Source organism: Thamnophis elegans, chromosome 4 (assembly GCF_009769535.1).
Source record: "Thamnophis elegans isolate rThaEle1 chromosome 4, rThaEle1.pri, whole genome shotgun sequence".
Classification (NCBI taxonomy): domain Eukaryota; kingdom Metazoa; phylum Chordata; class Lepidosauria; order Squamata; family Colubridae; genus Thamnophis; species Thamnophis elegans.
This window is the reverse complement of record NC_045544.1, coordinates 79,283,676-79,306,551: the sequence shown is the minus strand read 5'-3', so window position 1 is coordinate 79,306,551 and position 22,876 is coordinate 79,283,676. Positions and strand designations below refer to the sequence as shown.

The following is a 22,876-nucleotide window of genomic DNA, read 5'->3' as shown; positions in this document are numbered from 1 at the left end:
GAGAGTTCATTAGCTTCAGCCAAAGAAGAAGAAATTAAAAGTGCAATATGCTTTCCAGCCATCCATGATCAGATAGAAGAAGGAGAAGAAGCATCTGATGAAAGGGAAAGGGAGGAGACAACCTCTGGTGGCATAAAGTATGAAGTTAATAAAGCATGGCCTAGTGATCTTCCAGCTAGATGAAATTTTTCTATAAAGACTAAGAAGATCATCTCCTAATCTCAAGGTCTAATTTCACACACTGGTAAAAGCAAGAAAACCTTGAATTCAAACTCTGGAAGAAACTTAGAAAGCTTGATTTCTGCACATATATGGTTTGTGTCCTGACTGCAATAAAACAACTTACCTAGCATTGTCATGCTTGTAAACCCTGCTATAAGCAATGTCCTGATTGCAAAATAAAACATCTGGAGAGGCAAGATTTATTACTGGGTCTGGTGTGAAGTCTGACACAATTAGCACATACAATTTCAGAAAGAATTTCAGTGGGAGATTAAGATATTGCATTTTTATCTTTGATACAAAGAACCCTAGGGATTTTTCTCATTATTCACAAAGGCAAGAAAAGGCAGTTTACAAAGTATATAATTTATCTTAAAGCAAAATTATTGAAAAGATTTATGTACTTAAGAATTCAAGAAGCATTATTCTAGGGTATTTTCTCAGCATCACAACTTGCCTCCTCAGAATAATTAGACAACATTCAAAGAAATAAAAATTCTTGTTCCGGAAACAGGCCAACTTGCAGGACTAGTGGTCCAAAAGCAAACTTAAAAGCAGGACCTCTGTGCAACACTTTTAAATGCAATCTGAAGATAAATTGAGTCTAGAAGAATATTAGAAAGGGATAGAATTGCCAAATTTCACTGATGAAAAATATCAATAATACAAACAGTCATATATAAATACACTCGGTGAATCACATATATGTTTTAGAATGGAATAGAAATATTATGCTCAATAAGCCATAGTATACAACTGGGATTATTAACCAAGGAAGATTAATTTTATGACTACCCTCATTTTTAAGGTATAGCTCTTCTGCTTCACTTTTTTTTAACAGGTGTACATGTTTTTCCTTAAAGGAATAGGCCCAGAGAGGTTTTCTAAAATGTGAGTGGATGTTATCCCATTTTTATTAGTCAATGTTATTTATTTTAATTAATAAAATGTGAACAAGGTTGCTGCTACAAATGCAAATGTTTAATATTTTAGATATTGATGAAGGTGAGCTGTGCTGATAACAAAAGCTGATAACAAAAATCAGTTCATTGTACTATAGGGAAGATTTCCAAATATGTGTGGAAATACATCCTTTTGCCCCCCCCCCCTTATTTTCTTTTGACCTTAGCCTCTCAGTCACATTATAACTTTGCTTTTCCAAGCTCTTTACTACTGTAGATTGCTTTCCTTTGAAGTTTTAAGAAATTTAGCCACTGGATACAACAATGTATATTGGATATACAGCTATCTGGGAGACATATACCTGTAGTGATAGATTGAAAGGGCAAATAATGCATGTTAAATTATTGTGAGCTATCAAAGATGGTGCAATTATGTAGTGTTTTTGCTTCTTAATGAAATAACTTTTTAAATATAAAGAGTCAGATGAATAGCCATGTTAGTCTATTTTGCAAGAAAGGAAGAAAAATAAAAGCTATACAAAGAGAATCTAAAGGTTTAAAATATTTAGTATGGCAAAAACTGCTGTACCTTTTTCATTTATTAGCTCTATGTTCCATCTTTCCACCAAAAAGAAATGGCTGATGCTCAACATAATAAATAGATAGTACTATGCACATTGATCTTAATGAAGGAATAACATCAATCAGAAATCTGTAGAAAAATAGTTTAATATACTACAACATTCCTTTGAAGGATGCAGGTGTTCATTTAATTTTGTTCTTGTGAAAAGTTAATGTTTATTCAGCCTGCATTTAACATTTAATTGAATTGTTACTGGGTTTTGCATTCTATTTTATTCATTTTATCTATTTATGTTTTACAAATTACTCATTGTTAACCATGTATGGTGTCTTTTTTGCTTAACCCATGCATGTATACACCTGTCAACTGAGGAAAACATTTCTTCTCCTTCTTCTTCACAAAAAGTAGGCTATAATAAATCAGTAATTTTTAACCTGTTACAAGACACTTTATACTCATCATGACATTTTGGACTAAATTGCATTTTTACCTGACTGAATATTTATAGTCTTACACAATTGGCATACTTCCAAGAAACTAAAATAGCTTGAAGCACTGCATAGTGCATACATTACACAGGTCTGCAAAAAAAAATTTTTTTCGAGAGCTGTTTTGGTTATTCCACTTAATCTTTATGTTTTTTGGTGCACTGAATCCAAAAATGACCTCCATTTTGTCATAGGGCATCACGTTTCCTGACAATTTAGGTAACTATGTTAAATAAGGCAATATGTCAAAATAAATGTAAATAGACATAAAATTAAAGTTTTATTACAATATTTTCATGAAAATCCTTTTTTGAACTGAAATGAGCTCACCTACAAAAACTAAACTCGATTTTTCTTCCTTGTGAGGCTCCTCTTGGTGCATTTATGCTTGTGAGTAGCATCTGGAATGTCTCTCTGAAGCATCCAACAGTAGTTTGCCATCATTGTAATGCTCCATTTTCCCTGGTATCACCTTTCCATCTCTTTAATGTCTTGGTGGAATCGTTCATCTCACTCACAGTTCCCAAATTTTCAGGAAAGTAGTCAAGGTGGGAGTGGAGGAAATGCACTTTCAAACTCATCAGGCAACCTAAAGCTTGAAATGCTTTCAGCATTCTTCCGACAATCTTTTTGTAGTGAGGATCTTTGTTATTGCCTAAAAATTTCTGTACAACTTCTTTAATTGCAATCCACCCTTCTTTTTGAGGATCCGTCATGGTATTGACAACTATAACCCTTCTAATGTCTGGTCCGACGAACACACCTTCCTTCAATTTTGCTTCCGACAGGCATGGAAACTTGGTGACCAAGTATTTGAAGCATTCTCCATCTCTGGGAAGTGATTTTACGAATTGCTTCATCAATCCCAATTTTATGTGGAGAGGTGGTAGAAGAACTTTATGGGAAGGTAACAAAGTTTCTTGGAGGACACTTTTTTCACCGACTGTTAGCACCCTCGGCTGCTAACTCTTCTTGGTCCAGTGATTTTGTCGGTCTCAACTGTCCCATAAACACAGAAAACAAGGGTATTTGGTATACCCAGCTTGTTGCCCGAGCAGCATGCACAAGACCTTCAAGTCCCAACACACTAGCCAACCATGGTCTTCATATTTAAGTTTACGAAGAACCAATTCCAAGTTCTCATAGGTTTCTTTCAAGTGTACGGAATGACCTACAGGTATGGAAGCATAAAAACCGTTGTGGAGTAAAACTGCTTTGAGACTTCTTTTTGAAGAATCTATAAAAAGACACCATTGCTCTGAATCATATTGGATTTTAAATTGACCCATCAGACCTTCGACATCAATGCAATAAACCAACTTGTCTTCCTGGGCAAAGTAAGGAATGAATTCCTTTTCACGATGTCTGAACCATGAAGATGACACTCCTGACAACAATAAATTGCTGCATTTCAGCCTTGATCTGAGTAACTCAGCGGCATCTTTGGGAAGATTCAAGCCTCTTACCAAATCATTCATCTCCTCCTGAGAAAACAATTTTGGTCTTGTATCATCTTCAAAGTCAGAACTTGATTTGTCATCTGGTTCAGGTATGACTTCACTTTCATCGGAGCTAGGTATCTCTTCCAAGGTAGCAGGGGGCTTGGATACTGGTATATCTGTGCCATGGGGGATGGGACGAATTGCTGAGTGAAGATTGGGGTATGAAATTGAATGCTTCCATTTGGAATTAAACCCTTTCACATCACATGAACAAAAGTAATAGTCATCACTATGGTTCTTTTGCTCTTGCTATACCATAGGAATCCCATAACAGAAAGATTTTTTCTTACCTTGAACCAGTTTCAGAGGTCCTCAACACACCATTTGCACACTTTATGATGCACCCAAACTTTATCTTGATCTCCAATTTTTAGTCCAAAGTATGCAAAGTATACTTTTTTTTCACAAAGTCTGTAATATTCTGCTGTTGCTTCAACACTGTATATTCACCACAGATGAAACAGAAACTGCCTGGCGAATTAATACACTTTCATGGAGCCTTAACATAACAGTTGAAGAATGACGAGCTAACATGAATTGCGATGAAAAAGTGTGAACAGCCTAGAACCAAGAACCTGATGATGATTCATGCACAAGTGTGGCATGCAGGAGAGAGCAGTTCTGTGTCTGTACATGGGACGTCACAGTGCTGGCCACGCCCCCTGCACTGACCGGAGATGCTGCGATCTGCCCTGTGTCTCCCTCCCACTGGATTCTTCAGGAAAGATTAACCCCTTCTACCATTAGAAGCACAGACTTAAAACTTGCTTAGCTTATGTATATATTGTTGACCATCAGATTTACAGTGCTATATTTTTTTTACATAACTTGGACAAACCCTTTAAAGGTTTTTTGGCATTTTATATCTTAAATGCACTTATGTGATTTAATTAATAGTAATTTGGACTTTAAATTTGGTTAAAAACCCATAATATTAAAAAAAATACCAAAAATTAAAAAAAATGATAAATTTGAAGACAATTTTGCATGTTGTGACAAATCATGACGTCTAGGAGTTTTTTCAATATTTTATTTGTTTTCAGCACACCAAAATACATGGAAATTAGATGAAAATAATCAAACAGCTTTTTAATTGCAGACCTGTGTTATCATTTTGTTAACACTGAATAAATATTCTGTCATGATCAACTATTCTGCTCTTTTCATAAATGTTCCATATATTCATAATGTTTTTGTGCTGAGACTGTCCCCTGCTAAGTTGGTTTTTAGTTAAGTTATTAATCAGCAACATTGTATTATCTACTGATGTTCAATTCAAAATAATTGATTTTTTTTTGTATAATTTCTGTTACTCTGGCAATTTAAATCAAGGAAACTGCAGAGTCCCCAGTTATAAAAAAGTGATCTCATGGAAAATCTAATTAGATTATTTCCTTTTTTACATGGTTTTGTTTCAGTACTTGTAATTCTTCAAAAGATTTATCCCATAATTAAAACTTCTGCATTGATTTACAACTATGTTTATAAGCTCATCACACATTCGAGATTCTGTCCTTAAGTTGACAGATTTTTTAATAAGCAAGTTAGCTACAGTTTTGCTTAGAGCAACCAAAAGATATTGGTGCTAAACAAAAAGCCAGTGAATGAGAAAGTAGAACTTTAGATAGCTGGATGTTTATTCTAACCAAATGTGGAATGCTGCTTTGGGGAGTTTTAATGGAATCAGCTCTGAATTTTTAATTTCCAGAAACTCAGCATTAATGAGAACTAAAAGTTTCTCTTTTCAGAGTTCTTTTATTTTTGGCTCTTAAAATTATTTATTAATAACACCCCAGGTTTATATAGAGGGTTCTACAGTAGGTTTTGGAAATCTTGTTTGCGCAGTATATCAACCTAATCAATATTAAAAGATTTACAGATCTGAAGAATGAATCTTTTTCTTATTTTTATATCACATTTAACATTTTTATTAAATAAGACCAGTTCTAAATCAGTGGTTTATTTTTTTTCAAACAAATAAGTTTTTTTCTTTAAAAAAAGCACCAACTTTTACAAGAATCCTTCAGCATTAAAACAAAGCATTTAAATAGCAATTAGTAAAGAATGAAATTATTCTGTAGAAAAAATACTTTTTTCAGCAGTTGAAGACAAACAAGGAGACACTGATGGGGAGGCGATGATTCATCATATGCAATATAAATAGTCTAAGAAGATTGTTACAACTGCCAATGCAAATAACATCTTTTTTCATATGTTTTAATTAATATTTGCTTAGTAAACTTCAAGTGTCCATTTATTTAAGCAATCATTGTTCTCTAAAATTAAAAAATAGGAAATTCCAGAAGAAGGATGTTCTAGCACATCTAATGAGTAAACTGTGAAAGCTGCTATGGTTAATACTGTTGATAGCTTTAAAATTCATCTATTGCTATTTATTATTTTCCAAGATCTAGAGAAGTATATACATATTCCAGTAGTCACAAAACTCGGGCATCCCAATCAATACTTTAGCCATTCTTTTTTTCCTAGAAGAAAATTATCAAATTATTTACCTTTTGAGACTGGGAACATAACAGTATTTGAAATTCTGAGAAGATCTCAGGGCTATCTTCATAAAAATGTTGCCAAGAAACAAGGCAGCTTCAATTTAAAGCACCTCTTACTAGTCCACATATATACAAAACAAATTGATGAATCCAGTGCACAGTAGTTGATTTTTTTTTTCAGAATTACTGCGTGCTAGGAAATCTGAAGAATAATAATTTTAGAAATCCAAATTATCAAAAACATATACCTAGTACAGGTAGTCCTTGACTTACAACAGTTCATTTAGTGACCGTTCAAAGTTACAATAGCATTGAAAAAAGTGACTTACGACCATTTTCCACACTAATGACTGTTGCAGTATCGCCATAGTCACTTGACTTACATTTGGATGCTTGACAACTGGGTCATATTTATGATGGTTGCAGTGATGTGGAGTCATGTGATCACCTTTCGCAACCTTCTGACAAGCAAAATCAGTGGGGAAGCCAAATTCACTTAACAATCATATTTCCAATTTAACAACTGCAATGATTCATTTAACAGCTGTGGTGAGAAAAGTTGTAAAATGGGGCAAAACTCACTTAACAAATGTCTCACTTAACAACATAAATGTTGGGCTCAATTGTGGTCGTATGTTGAGGACTACTTGTATTTGAAATTACCTGTATACAGGACTACCTGTATATTAAAATTTTTGCTCTTAGAAATGTAAAGCTAAATAATACATGTTATTTATGACAAATATTTTGCAATTAATTTAAAAACTCAATTGTTAATACAAAATTCCATATAGAGGTGACCTTTGAGTTCTTTATCTGCCCTTCAGATTACTCCTCTGGGATTGTGATGATAGGAGCTACAGCTATTACATTGAAGTATCTACAAATCAGCAGCAGTGGACCATGGTGGCTGACCGAACAAAAGTTTCTTGCAAGTGAGTTTCATTTAAATATCTAAACATCTGGATCAGAGAACATATAAATAATAAATAAAATAGAAGCTTTTGTATTGTATTATACTTAGGGCAAGATTAAAATTAAGAATTAAAATCTTGTGAAAGAGGTTTCATTGTTATTCTATAAGCATTTATCCTTTGAGTCACAATAAAAAAGGACATTTCTAGTGAATCCAGTTTAAAAAGTAAAATTTTAAACAAGGACTGCTTAGTTCTGTGGGTGTTTTAAATGTTCTTTAATGTGTGATTGAATAATGGTATTCTTCCTTGCTGCTTCCTATTTGCTTAATCCATCTGATGAGCTAATCCTTTGTTTATGGAATTAGATTATAGTATAAAGAGTACCTGCAAAGTCTCAGCAGGAAAAATAAGACAACACCACTTTCAGCAAACCTCTTTGATCAGTGAGAGTGCCAAAGAAAATAATGAGAAACAAAAAAGAAGAAAATGAAATTCAGTATACATGTCAGGAAATGCATTTGATAGTGTAGTCAAGTGTGAAAACCTGTTTTCAAGTCTGCATATGCTGCCTTTGGTTGGTTTAATTGTATTTTAATATAGTATTTTTGTGTAAATTAATTATTTAGAACTCAGGGCCTGAAGTGACAGGTTATTCTTAAAGCCCTCTCTACCTTTCTTACTAATTCTCAAAATGCTGGTGATGGAAATGTTGGCGTATTTATTATCTTCAGAGAAGAAGCTTGCTGTCTTCTTTAAATGGAAGCCAATTAATGCATATTGGTCTTGTAATTGTCATTTTAAATGCTGCATACAGGTTAAAAAAAAGTCCCTTCTGGAAAAATTATGTTTTCTCAACACAGTGTGACAGTAATGAAATGGATTCATGTTCTCATCTCTCTGAAAGGGCAAATATTTCTGATGTTTGGTTTCTTGGCTCTAATAAGAGAAATATGTGCTGCTAAAATTATAGAGGAAGATACTAAACCTATTTCATACAGGAAGAGTACAGTAAATAAATACATCTGAACAATGACAAACATAAAAATAATCCAAATCAGTAAGATCATTCTAAATCTGCCAAACCCAAAGGCCATAATGTCTGAAAATATCATGGTTGAAATTATGTTGATCTTAGGACAGAAAGTGATCTTCCACATGAGCAATGCACTGAAGTTGATTCTCAAACATACTCATGGTTGTCTGTAAACTTTCAGCCTGTTCCTAATCTTTTTAAAAAATGCATTTTCCCCTTCCATTCAGTTGTGTCCAGTTCTCAGAGGCTGCTTGGACTCCTTGAAGCTTTCTTGGCAAATTTCTTTAGAAGTGATCTGCCATTGTTTCTTTTCTAGGGCTCAGTTGACTGTGTGCCTAAGGTGACTCACCATCTCTTGTTTGTGACCTGATGCCTTAATCACGACATCAAACTGATTCTTATTGTAATTATATCGTCTACATTAGATCAATCAAAATTATGCAGCTGATCTTTTTGATGCCTGCTTGTAGAACTGGAGTAACAACTTTTTTTGTGTGAATTAACAAAAAACAGTTTTAGGCTGCTAAGAGAGAAAATAGTGTGTTGATCACATTACCAGAGAGGATATCTAGCCCAATTAACTCTTTTCTTAGGCTTTGTTTAAAAATATAGGAAATGTTAATAGGTTCATCTAATCTGTGAGAGGTTTAATGCAACTATATAAATTGTTTTGTTTTTCTCCAAATTTGAGTGCAAATTTGATCCAGTTTTTTCAGCATTTCACAGAAATTATTATTGTTAGAAATTATTTTAGCTATTTGCTGTAAACCACTCAGCATTTTGGCTATTGGGCAGTTTATAGTTTTTAATATAAATAAATAATCCTCTGTAGCAGAGTTCCCCAATTTTTCTGGGTTTGCAGACTGGCAGCGGAGGAGGGGGGGAGGAGGGGATAGTTCTGCACAAGCGGACAGCGAGTGCACAAGCACAGCTCTATTTGTGTGCGCAGAGTTCCCACTTGCCCACAGCTCACATAATTGGAGTGTATGTGCACATGCTTGAGCATTGGTCACACAACTGGGGATGCATACGTGCATGCTTGCCTGCAATTTCCACAATCTGGTTGCAAACATTCCACAGCGGTCCAGAGGTTGGGAACCCCTGATCTGTAGAACACCTTTTTAAAAATGCACATTACTTTTGTTGGTAAATAAACATATTCTTTCTCTAGCTTTCAATATCAGCATGCTGTAATGTGTACAGTTTTTTTTTAATTGGAAAAACAGAATGAGGGAAAAATACATAGCGATGAAAAGAAAATAAACCAGGGACAAAAATAATGGTGAGAAAAGAAAACGGCAAAAAATAATATAAAATATTTGTATAAATAAATTAATATGTTAGTAAAAACACAATGGCTAATAAAGTTAAAGTGTGTTGGATAAATGTGACACTCATTGTAGTATTTCCCGAAGTTCTTTGTTATTGTGTTCATTTTTTAGCCAGAGCAATTATTTATAATTTTAAATACCCTGGATCCACTGGAAGATATAATTTTCCAGTATTTAGGAAATATTGTAGGGTTGTCAATTTCAATTTCCTCAAAATCAAATTATTTGGCTTTTCATAAAATATGATATTGTATAACATAAAATGGGAAGTTAAATAATACCCCAGAAGAAGGTTCTGGAAAAACTGTTCAGTAGCGATCAAACAAATTTCTAAGGCCGGAAGCCATGAAGCCACTAGAGGCAAATCTGAGTGAACTTTTACTTTTTATAAAGCTATTTCTACACTATCAGCAAAATCTAGACACATTACAATTGTTTCATATGATCAAAGTCAGTGTATTATCCAGATTGTTGTTGGTTTGTTTTATGAATTATGTAAATCATAAAAAAAAGAAAAGGTTTTTTTGTTTTGCCTGATTGTGTGTGTGTGTGTGTATGTTTGTGTGTTATATTAATTAAAAAAGAGAAGGAAATTACTAAATATTTCTTATTCTATGAAGTAAAAATTCACATTATTATGGGAAACTATATTCATAGGATAAATGTATTTTAGGAAAAATAAAATTCAGAAGAATATACATGATTAGAATGTGAAACAAGGAATAGTTACAGAGATAGTACAATTATGGATGTAAACCACAAGATGAGGTCACTGTAACATCCAGAGCTTACAGTATTTAAAATTTAATTCACTTTCATTTTTAGTGAAATCTACTAGAAAAGAAAGACAAAAACTGTATTCATTACATGAAATCATTGCAAAAAAAAACCTTTTGGCAAAGTTAGCAGCACTTTAATTATGTGATTCTAGCCTCACCTGAACTCCTATTACCCAAGTTAATTAAAGACAGTTTCTAAGATTTTCATCTATATAGTAATCAAGTCCAAATATTATAACAAGAAAGGAAATCTTTATAGATGTTTAATAAGAAGCAGTGATTCCAGGGAAAGTTTCTTCCATATTTGGATGAAAAATAGAAGACAGCAATCTGAAAGTATAGACACAAATCTTCCTGGAAATACTCATCTATGAAAAGAAAATGAGGAAAATGTTAAAACAAAAAATACATAGTGAATTATGAAGCCTTCAAAATAATAAAATCAGAGTGCCATATAGAAGGGCAGAAATTCAAAAATTATGTTTGGAGCGGGAGGAGCCTAAATCTATTCAGACATGCTCAGAAGGCTAAGCATTCTGCCCCAAAAGATTAACTCAGGGGAAACTTGTCAACAACAGAATTAAAACTGAAAAAATAGCAAATTTTAAATAAGAAAATATTTCTTCTCTTGAATAGTCAGCCCAAAGTCTCAAGAGCCCAAAGCAGAAAACGTTTTTAAATCCTAAGAGAAGATAAAAGGGGAAAAAAGGGGGAGGGAGATGAATCCCCTATAATGGGATTCAATTGTTGGATTTTTCTAGTGATCTATTTGATCTATCACTGTATACCAGTGGTGGGTTCTGGATCCCGTTGCAACCGGTACAGTTGGGCCCAGTGTCCACTACATTTATGCACACAGCATGCATGCACACACATGCAGCACACCCTTACTTCTTGTGATGCCTCCGCGAGTCTCCACAACGTTCCATCTGTAGCAGGTGCTTACATGCGCAGAAGCGCCGAAGAGCTCAAATATAGGTAAGGAGCGCAGGTGGGTGGGTCCTCCAGAGCACCATACCAGAACGGTGCCCGGTGCTCCGGCTTGACACCGGTACGCCCGTACTGGGGCGCACCACCTGCAACCCACCACTGCTGTATACATTTGTTTGTATTTCAAACAAACTGTCACCAAGGGCTAAATTGGTTAACAAACCATGTAATTTTCATTGTTTTAGTAATTGTAATTGTGTACCATACCTTCATCTTTGGCCCTCCATCAAAAGCACTTGCAAGATCCACCACTACCTTGTGGTCAAAACTACTGAAATCCTGCTGTTTTTGTACATGTGTGTGATGTCATGGTACATGTTCAAAAGGGAAAGAGCTTTCATTGGTTCAATGCAAAGTTGCTTTCATCATTTGCACTTCCCTTTCCCCTCCCATATTGCCTTAAAGTGTGTGGAGTAGCCCTTGATATCTCCAAAAAGGTGTCACTGAGTTTAGGACACTACAGTTCAAGTTTGCAAAAACAAAAAGTGACTACACACCCAAAGCTTTCTACCTTGATTTTGAATTCAGATTATTCTCTGACATTTCTCCCTACAAATCGTTCTGTTCTTTAGGTTCAAGGAGAGGACAGCTTAATCAGTTAGAATAGTCCCTTATGGGAAGCTTGGCGAACAGCTGCTTAACAGCTACAGCTGCATATTCATTCTTTACCATAAACCTGACAAGGAAACCAATGCCATCTAGGTCAGCACTATTTTTATTGTAAAGCTTTAGTAACAGAATCTTGCAAATCTGAATGTGCTTCCCACCTCCCTCCCTTTATCTTTGAATGAAATAAGAGTTTCTGACATTTATTGAAGGCCATTTCCTCTGCCCTCTACAGTGTTTTACTATATTGAAATTTCAAAGCATATAGATATTTAAATACAGGTAGTCCTTGATTTATGGCCATTTGTTCAGAGGCCACTCAAAGGTAAAATGATACTGAATTAAAGGACTTAAAACTGGTCCCCAGTTGTGATTACTGCAATGGTCTGTAGTTGCAAGATCAAAATTCAGGCACTTCCCAACCCATCTGCATTTATGAGCATAGAGGTGCTGTAACTCCCCACAGCCACCTCTTTCCCCAAATCTTTGTCCTTTTGGTCCTCTGTAGTCCATGGCCCCTGCTGCTCTAATTGGCCTTCTTTGCTTGTGCTGCTGACCAGGCATGACTTTTTCCCCAAGTTCGTTCATGCATTTTCTTCATGATAGCTGGAAATGGCTTCATGTGGACAGTTTCTGTCTTGCAAAGGGCCCGAGTAGGCAGACCTTATAAGCAGTGGCAGCAAGAAGATGGTGAAGGTTGCAGAGACCTTGGAGTGCAGAGTTGTGAGGTCAATTGTGACTGGACTGGGGCAGCTTTAGTTTCCCAGGGCATTGCAGCTGTGTTTAGCATTGCTTGGGGGGGGGGGGGGGAGGTTCTGTGATAATTCACCACAGCCAACTCTCCTTAGCCAAGTTACCGTAACTTGCCACAGGATAACTATCCATGGTCAATTGCTGTGGGACAACTCGCCACAGGACAAGACTTACACTAACATCAAAGAAATAGTGGAATAGAATCATTAAAGAAAGGATGCAAAAGGAAGACAAAATGAAATGTGAATAATAAAAAAATAAAATAATTTTATTTATTTTAAAATTAAATTGAATTGTTCAGTTGTCCCATGGAGATACAATTGTGGCGAGTTAGCTGTGGTGAGTTGTCCTGCAGTGAGGAGGCAGTGGTGTGTTGGTTGCAGCAAGTTGGCCCATTCCGTTGCTGGGGCAGCTGGAACTTTCTGGGGTATTGCAGCTTTGCAGTACACAGCTGGGGGTTCTTGGGGCACGGTAGCTTTGCACTGTGCATTTGGAGTTTCCCAGGCTGCTGCGGCTTTATACTTTTGTTTTAAGGTTCTTTCTAACACAAAGAGATGGCATGTGGTTTTTATGAATTAAAAGATATACTGTATGTTAGAAGTTCCATGAAGCCTAACAGCTAGCTGGATGTTTTCTTTTCACCATTTGAAGCATAGAATAAGTCAGATGATGGTGAAATGGAGGAGTTGGTTGCCATAACTATTTTGTTTAATTCTGAGAAGATAAAGAGTCACGTCAGCATAAACATCACATTAATGCATCATTTTTCATTTATTTAAGGAGAATTGAATAATGGAGAGTATAAATACATTTCTCAATTCAGATCCCATCCAATGTATCCAAATCTAGATACATTGACTGCATGTCTATGGAAGTTAAACCATTTTTAGCCCTTTGTATACAGACAGCCACAGTGAGCTTTTTTGTATATACAGTGTGCTCTTTCCTTTCTGTCCAAATAATTGAGAGAAGGGCTTAGAACTTTACACTTTTATTTAGTAAAAATTTGTCATGCCATATGGTGTAACCTTATGGTTATTTCAAAGAAATATCAAATTCTGGCTTTGGAAAGTAATTTTAGTTAGTGCAAAAAAAATTTCAGAAGGGTTTAATTGACCTGTTTTTGTCAACCACTTAGAAGGAGGAACCCACAAATCTAAAATCTAAATCATTTTTGCTATGAAATGCCACTTAAGAAAATTAAGTCCTACACACCCTTGCCAGACCAAATGAATATATAATGCAGTTAAAACAATGCATCCAGCTACATTAACTTGGAAAATGAAGTGTACAAAGTTTTATCTTCCATTTGTTCTTTTAATATTTATAAATGTTAAGCAATGTAAATTATGTGATTTCTGAAGCTGGATAACCATAGTGAAGTCCAAAATGTTAAAATGTTTTTTTAAGTGGTGTAATACATCTATTTAGTAACTGGGTTCAGCATTTTCCTTAATTCATATTGCCATCTTTAAAAAGCTGTCACTGTTAAAGTTGCATGAATCTTAGTTTATACAACTTCCTAGTCTAGCAATATATTATTGTTGCGCATAACTTAAAATATAAATTAATGTTTATAGATCAGTGGAAATTCACATAATATGCTTAGCCATTAGAACATTGAATATTCTACTTTCAATTCTGTAAACTGTGGAACATATGGAATTTTTCATGCTACAATGAAATAAGATGTAGTTTATTATAATACATTAATGCATTTGTTGCAAGACATAATTTTTCTCTATGTTGCTAGTAAAATAAAAAAACCTCACTGTTTATATATTGTTACCCTACTTTTGTCTCATTCACCATGTACTGTTTATGAATTTACACATTCATATTTCAAGATTTCAAAGAATGCTTTCAGGTTTTTCATTATTTCATAGCTCTTATTTTAAGTAAGACTCATTCTGTCATCCATATGCAAGGTACTTTGAATCTTGGCAATATGTCATAACCTAGAAGTAGAAAATACAGCATTTTGCTTTAGAAGGCTAAACAAAATTCATGAGCAATTATTATATTTGGCTTATTCCAGAACTGAGAAAAGTGGTATATTGTGGTTTTTTGAATGATTCAGCTTGCAGTGTTCTGTGTAATTGTCACAGAAGCTGACTGAGTCCAAACATTTAGAAAAGGGCAACATGTTAAGAATAAAAATTGCTTTTTTTTTAAACTCACAGAATACATTCCACTATTGCTGAACTTGGGTAGCAAAAAACCCAAGTCATCAATTACCTATCCCCTTTAGGCAGAAAGGCAGGATACAATTAAAATGATGATGAAGATGAGGAGGATGACAACAACAGTACAATATTCCTCAATTTTCCTCAATTTACAACTACAATTGGTACTAGAGTTTCAATCACTAAGCGATGTGGTTGTAATGCGAGATGTCACTGGATCACATCAGATGAGTTTAAATTATAAGGAAATGGATTTCAGTTGGATACCAGTAAGGCTATCTGAATGGCAAAAACCATTCAACAATTGAATAGGCCTTGGAAGGTAATGGACTCTTCTTCATTGGAAGTATTTAAACAGAGACTGGATCTATCAGGAATGCTACATTAACAGTTTTCTGCACTGAGCAGGATATTGGACTAGATAAGCGCCAAAGTTCCTTCAATTCTTACATTTTTATATGATGAGTTACTCAGAAACATCTTAAGCCAAATATAATTTTCCCAAATTATTTTTTCAAGCACCATGAGAATATTAATACATTTTCAGAATTAAGAGAATATCTATGTTTGAGTGATAATTTAATAGTTAATGACATTTTTTTCACCATAGAAATTGCACAGTATTGGTTGTTAAATGAGAAACTGGGCAAAACACAGATATATCAATATAGTACCACTTGACTATACTCTTTGGTTCTAAGAAAAATATTTTAGAGAAGTATATCATAATTGTCCTTAGAGCATTAAAAATAGAAATAACTACAGATAATGTGTATCAATTACATATAACACTCTTCAAAATACAAAGCAATTTGCTTCTAGTGAGGAATGATATTGAATTACTGTTCCTGAAGGAATGAGGACGATATTGTAGCATAGATTGGTGGCCAGATGATGAATTCTGGCTAGAAAAAGGAAAGATTGTATTAGGAATATAATCTAACGGTTGGGTTGGCAATATATAAATCATGTAACAATGCTGTACCTGTTTCTTTAAATCATGCTGTAAATGTGATTGTGTGCTATTTCCTCAATCGGCCATAAGAGGGAGCCAGAATCACTGTTAGATGCTGATCTGATCTGAGTGTTTTGGAAACTGGCTGTTAGAAGTGTCGTATAGTGATCAGTGTGAGCTATATTGTAAGTTTTGCAACTGCTAGCAAACTTTTGTGTACCTGACTGTTTGTATGATTATGGACTATGTTATTTGGATTATCTCTTAACTGAAAGATATTGATGACTGTCTGTGTTAACCGTGTATGACTTGGACTGTTTGATGGACTCTAATACCTCTTTCCACGAAAGTAAAACCCTATTTAAACTGCAGTGTCTCTGTATGCTGGTTTGTGTGTTCTCCAGCACAACTCTCACAACGCTTCTCTGAACGCACTCGCTCTCCCAACAGGGAGCTTACCTAACAGATTGTGAGATTGTCCATTTGTACTCCTGACAACTGTTCCTGATGATTATATTGAGGGAACTGAAGTTTTTATGATTGAATTGTGAGTCGAGCAGTTGGAGTCATTTTCAACCAAGCTCACAGTTGTAATGTAGACTACATGGACATAAAGTTCACCAGGCCTCATTTCTTAATCACTTTCATGATTCAATAATAATAGCAGTAGCCTTTGGACTTATATACCACTTTGCAGTGCTTTGCAGCACTCGCTAAGTGGTTTACAGAGTCAGCATATTGCCCCCAACAGTCTGGGTCCTCATTTTACTGACTTTGGAAGGATGGAAGGCTGAGTCAACCTTGAGCTTGGTGAAATTTAAACTGCCAAATTGCAGGCAGTTGGCAGTCAGCAGAACTAGCCTGTAGTACTGCATTCTAACCACTGTGCCACCACAACTCTTAAAAATGATTAGAACATTGTTTCTGAAAAGTTACAAACACACTAAAGAGTCAGATTAAGAGGCCAGTAAAATTTTGGAATTAATTATGAGAATCCTTCCTGTGGGAAAATGCTGTTGTTTTGAATTCTTTAAAAAAATGGTTAGGATGAAAGTCTTGTCCAAAGATTTTTTTAAAAAATAATGTAATCTTTTTTTCCATCTGGAACAAAAGATTACAATTAAAAGATTTCATTTAAGAATACAGCTTTTGTAATTTTAACTAATGAAACAATTGACAGCTTCCTAAAATCAGTTGATTTTTTTTTTCATTCTTATGGAATAGTTTATATCCTAACTAGAATATTGATTGCTGTTGAATATTGAAAATCATAGTTCATACTAACTGCTGGTGTAGGTCTTGTGAATCTTTTAACATCACCTATCTGACATAAAGCAGTTAAAATTGTACAGTATTAAACTATTGATTCATTCTAGAGAAGCTTTTACCAGTATAAATTAAATACATGAATCATAGAAATCAAAAAATAAAAGAATTATTAGGTCTTCAATTTTTCCCCTGTGGAGTTATTGTGAGATTATATTTCCTCAAGTTATATTATCAGTCCAGCTTCATAGGTCTCTAATGATATGGCTTTCAATGCTTCTCATGAACAATAAATCATAATTTAAAAGGTAGTAGTTATAGTTTCTCTCTCTCTCTCTCCTTTCTCTCTCTCTCTCTCTCTCTCTCTCTCTCAAACACACACACACACACACACACAAATGCACACACATAGATATTTCAGAGCAATTATCTCTCACACACAGAAATACACACACACACACACAAATATAGAGAGAAAATATTTCAGGGGAATTCTCACACACACACACACACACATACACACACATACAAACAAACACACATATACACACACACACACACACTGAGAGATATTATTTCAGAGGAAATCACTATTTTTTTCTTTTCCAGCTCTAACAGTTCCTGTTCCCTTTTGTATTTTGCTTCTAGAAATAAACTTGCATACTTTCATCCTAGTACCATTGATACCTCAATAAATGGCAACTAAATTAATACTATATTATTCAGAATGATTACAATTTAGTAATTATTTTGAATGATCTTCTAGGTAAAGGAGATAAGTTCCTTTACCAGAGTATGATGATAGCTCCAAATTTATCTCTTATCTGAAAGTGCAATTAAGACTTATAGCTGGTGCAATCTTTCTCTAATTCCTTTATTTCCTTTATGTGGTTTTCCTCCTCTCAATGATTAATGATTAACTACAGTTATTTGTATCAGATATTTCATGTTAACACTAATAAGAACATTAAATCAGAATCTGAAGGTACTTTAAACATCAGGGTCAATATAAAATATTATGATTATGTGGAGAAACATGCAGCACATTGATATCCAAGTGCTCTTTGAAACATACTTTCTTGGAAGTAACTCAGCCACATTTCTTATTAGTTAGGTGGCTTTGTTTCTTCAGCTTGTCTTAGCAAGTAGGTAGAAAAAGAATTATTAGCAAACTGAATCCCTGCATATTTGCTAAACGGAGATACTTATTTATCTTTTGAATTCAGGGACAGTTGTACAACTTGCTGTGTCTCTTTAAAGGTTTGAAATATCATTTAGGCAGTTATCTATACTTCAGAATTGAAAAGATATCCAAAAAAAAACAAAACAATTGCAAATCACTTCTGAATTCTGTCAAGAAAATTGCATGAATTATCATCTTCCTAGTGTTATCCCCACAGATGCAGGGCCTGCTTTTCGGATCAATGAATACCCTTTTGCCCGATCAAATGCAGTATCTGAGTCATGTCTGCATTTTGATGGCGATAGCTATAGATTCATTGGATGCAACAAAAAAACTGATTGACTGGCTTGTTGCCTGGGCTTAATATCAGAAGATTACATGAATGTGCCAGAAAATAACAAGTTGTTGAGCTTGACTTACTTCACTTTTTAAAAGATATCACTTCAGATAATTACTGGATTTCATATTTTTTAACTGAACATACTATAAATTAATAATATTTACTTTTACTTATTGAGTTATATGAGGAGCTATTGGCAGTAAGGAAAAGTGCATATACAAATAACCTAACTAGGTGAGACATTTTCTCAGATAACCTGGACCAATGCCATGAAGGTCTTTAAAGGTGATAACCTACACCTTGAATTGAATCAAAAAGGAAACTCACAACCAGTCTAGCTCGTGGAACAGAGATGTTATATGGCCATCCTAGGAGCCCCAAGAACTGCCCTCATGGCTGCCTTCTGTACTAGGTGAAGCTTCTGGATACTCTTCAAGGGTAGTCCCATGTAGAAGATAGTCCACCCATCAGATGACCAGGGCTTGAGTGACTAAGCACTCTCAAAGTCCTGGAACCTGGAGCTCCATGCACCCAAGCGACTCAGCCTTACCAAGTTGCAGTCAAAGTCTGTCCCCACCCCCATCCAGACACTCACTGCCTCCAGGCTCCACAAGACGGCAGCTTATTAAAATATTGGCAGTTGTGGGGGCTACAGGGCTGAGGAAATTGCTGGTATCTTGTGTCTTGATCCTTTTCAGCAATTAGAAGTCTTCAGTGGATAGAGAAAAACACATTAGTTGGATTTTGCTCTACTTTTTACCCATTTTGTTCTGTTTCATATTTTAACATTTCTGTATTTTCAAGCATGATAAGAACTTTATAGAAAAATCCTGGGGGCTCAATCCAGATTTCATTAAATCTTTTTGATAGATTTTCTGTTGCAATAAATATGCATTGTCCATTCTGATTTATTTCTATTGTAAATCCTGAGCATAAAATGTCCAGATTTACAAAAAAATCCCCTCATTGATTTTTTTTAGTTCTGTAATTTTAGAAGTATAAAATGATAGGCTCATATTCATACATGGTAGGTAGATATTTTATGAGTAGAGTCTGAATCATATAAGCAATCTGTAAGAATATTTCCTGTCTACAATATTATGATAACACCTTAATCAGTGTGAGTATTGGAAATAGTCAAACTGCAAAATTTGATTGAGTAAATAGGCCTTGGGTGATAGCCCAACATGGGCTCATGTTTTCCTTGCCATCTAAGGATGAAGAAGTCAGCGTTATCTTTATGAGCCCAAAGCAGAGTTTGCAGCATCTGTCGCCCCCTATGTTGCTGAATTCCGGTTCCCATCAACCCTTCCCAGCAAAAGTACATGGCAAGCCATACATTACCCACTCTTTGGCCAAATGGCTGATTGTCTTTATTTAGCAGTAGGGATTTGAAAGAAACATTATTTTGAGTATCACAACATTGCACTTACTCCTTTGTTCATGAAAGGTTTGTTACCTCTTTGTTGCAATTCACAATCAAAAATAAATAATAGCTGTTTGCTTACCAACTTTTTATTTCTTTCCCCCCATTTTCTGATTGTAAATCTTTGGGGCAGAGAATTGTTGGGACTTCTCTCCCTCCTCCCCCCCCTCTCTCTCTTCATGCTATATAAATCTGTTATATTGGAGTAGTTTTGTGAAACTTGAAACATAAAAGTAAGAATATAAGCCCTAGCAGATTCATTTTGTACAGCTATGACAATATTAATATCTCACTAAACAGTACTTCACATTTGTATGGTAAACAGGGTGGACAGATAACCTCCAGTATTTTTTATGGGTTTCATTTTAAGTAAATCAATTTCTTATGGTGTTTGACTGGTTGAAACATAAACAACACCTTAAATATAAGCATATAAAATAAATTAGATTGGAGAAGCTAAATATTATTTCATTGTTTGCAGTATTTTGCTAAAGATTGTTTCTTTGGCCCAGATGGAAGAAATAATGTATTTTGGAATACCATAATATTTGGCATATTAAACTTTTTCAGCTATTTCAGAGCTAAACATTTTTTTCTTTTAAAAAGTGTAAACTTTGGTCCAAGATAGCTATGTAAATTATGCAACTTTCTTCAGAATTCTTTGATCTTTTGACAGCTTATTTATTTACTTTCACCTTTGAATTCGGATATGAAATTATAGTGATTTTGTCCAATTTCACTGAATTATCTACTGTATGTGGGTTCAGTGTGCATTATTATATTACAGTTTGCTATTTCAGAGATGAAATGGTTAAATAATTATCCATTACAATTATTGCAGATAAGTTTAAATTATATGTTTCATGATCTTGAAGGCTTTACACTGTGGTGATGCATATTACCTCATGTATTTCAAAGGCAAGCTATTTATCCCCTCCCTGCATGATTTGAAACTGCTGTATTAGTGAATGGTTGTGTGAGTAACCTGGCAACTTAAATATAATGAAGGTTAATTTGACCCAATTACCAAACATAAAAAAGCCTAGAATATTTAATTTGGCTGGTCAAATATGTTCATTATGCCTACTGAGTATCTATTCTAGAATTATATGAGGTCTTAAATATGACAAAAAGTAACAGTTAGTCCTTTATTAAATGATAAACTAATATAATAACAAAAATATTATAAGAACTTTCCTAATGTAAATCTGGCACAATACAAAATGCTTAGGTTTCACCAATAGTTTAGCATTTTAGAGTTTCATATTCCATAGTTTAACTTAGCTTCTAATTAAAAATCAAAATGGCATTTTAAAAAAGAAAATTCAGGACTAACAATAGTAAATCCTATTAAGTTTTCGATTCTCCACATTTTGAATTCCATTAATTTATCTCAGCAACATGGAGACAGATTGTTTTTAAAAAACTAAAACAATATTGTTTTCTCTTTGGGTATTTTGCCAGAAGATCACATTTTGCTCGCACACATCCTCATCTTCTGCCACCTCCACTCAACAAATCTCATGCCCTACCAAACCTGCTCTACTAATTAAAAGACTCTCAAGAGCCGACTTGTATCTATGCAATATAAAAGACAAAAGAGAAACATCTAGTTGTGCAAACAAAAGATCAATTGTGGAATATTGAATGGAAGCTGTAATTAGGGGAGAAATACTGTGACCAAAAGTAATACAGAGGCCTTCTGCTCATCTTTCACCCACTCTAATTTTTGGCGACATTGTGTGAAGCAAGCTTAGTTCTCTTTGTGTGAATTTCTTTGATGCCTTAGTGTTACTTTATACTTGACAGAATTATAACAAAAATCGATATCCTAAATAGATAAATTGTAAGGGATGAGTTTCCTTTCCAAACATTTGGAGTAACCTATTCTGCAAATAGGCACAAACCCTTGGCTAATTAAAAGAAAAGAGGGAGACAAAGATCTCTTCTTTACTCATCTTTTCTAGCCTAACTCTTCAATATGTTCTTGTAGTTTTTGCAAATTTTAAAAAACATTGTTGTGTTAAATACTATTAGTCTGGACATAAGTTTCCATCATTCATCTTTTTACCTTCCAAGGTTTATCAAGAGGTATTTTTTCAGCAGTGTTTACTTAAAGAATTTTTATCTAAAGATTGAATATAAGATCTTATGTATGAAAAACATGTGTTCCACATTGGGTGACACAGTTCTCTATAGAAGTCATTGCTGCATCATTAAGAACCAAGAAGTTGAAGTAGATTGATATAGGATTTGTATAGTAGAATTCTCTTCCTGCTTTCCTGTTTATGATTTATTTCATTAACGTGAAGACAATATCAATATAAAAAAGCAATTTCAATAGCAACCTTTTAAGTTGTAATTATTATTACAGCTTAATGACTGATTGTTTTATCCCTTTAACCTTGGTTTATCTGAAGAAAAACTTCAGGGAAATTAAAATTCAGGGAAATGTGAATAATTCATTGCATTCTGACATTTTCTCCGGGAGCTCAAAATCTCTCAATTCTATAAGAAATTTGAGAGAGAATAGGTGACTCATAGTCATCCAATGAGTCCTATTTTTCTGTGAGGAGTTGAGCCTTCTTCTTTCTAATCCAGGACCAATACTTTAATAACTTTAGTACTTGATCAGTCGAGTATTTAAATGCCAAAAACATTTAACGTTTTAAGGAACAAAAAAAATTTGTATAGGGTACTTTTATCCTTGAATAATTGTATTCTTTTCTGCCTCCCAAATAAAACAGCAGAAAGCATGAAGATTACACTTTGAATTGACTGGATGCACAGAGGCACGGAATTTCTTAGTGACAGCTGTTGCTGTTTGAAAGATGAAAGTACTTGGCCCAAGAGTCTGTTTATGTGTTTGAGCAGAGAAAGCAATATTCATTTCAAGGAGCTCTGAGA

General features: G+C 34.4%; 1 protein-coding gene across 1 annotated transcript in view; it reads left to right on the top strand.

Annotated features, from left to right (window-relative positions):
- The window catches only part of BTBD9 (BTB domain containing 9), a 127,500-nt gene that overhangs the window by 87,448 nt on the left and 17,176 nt on the right, over window positions 1-22,876 (top strand). Inside the window, 1 exon segment of the mRNA XM_032216811.1 lies at window positions 7,032-7,139. Within this exon segment, the coding sequence (XP_032072702.1) occupies window positions 7,032-7,139 (108 nt within the window).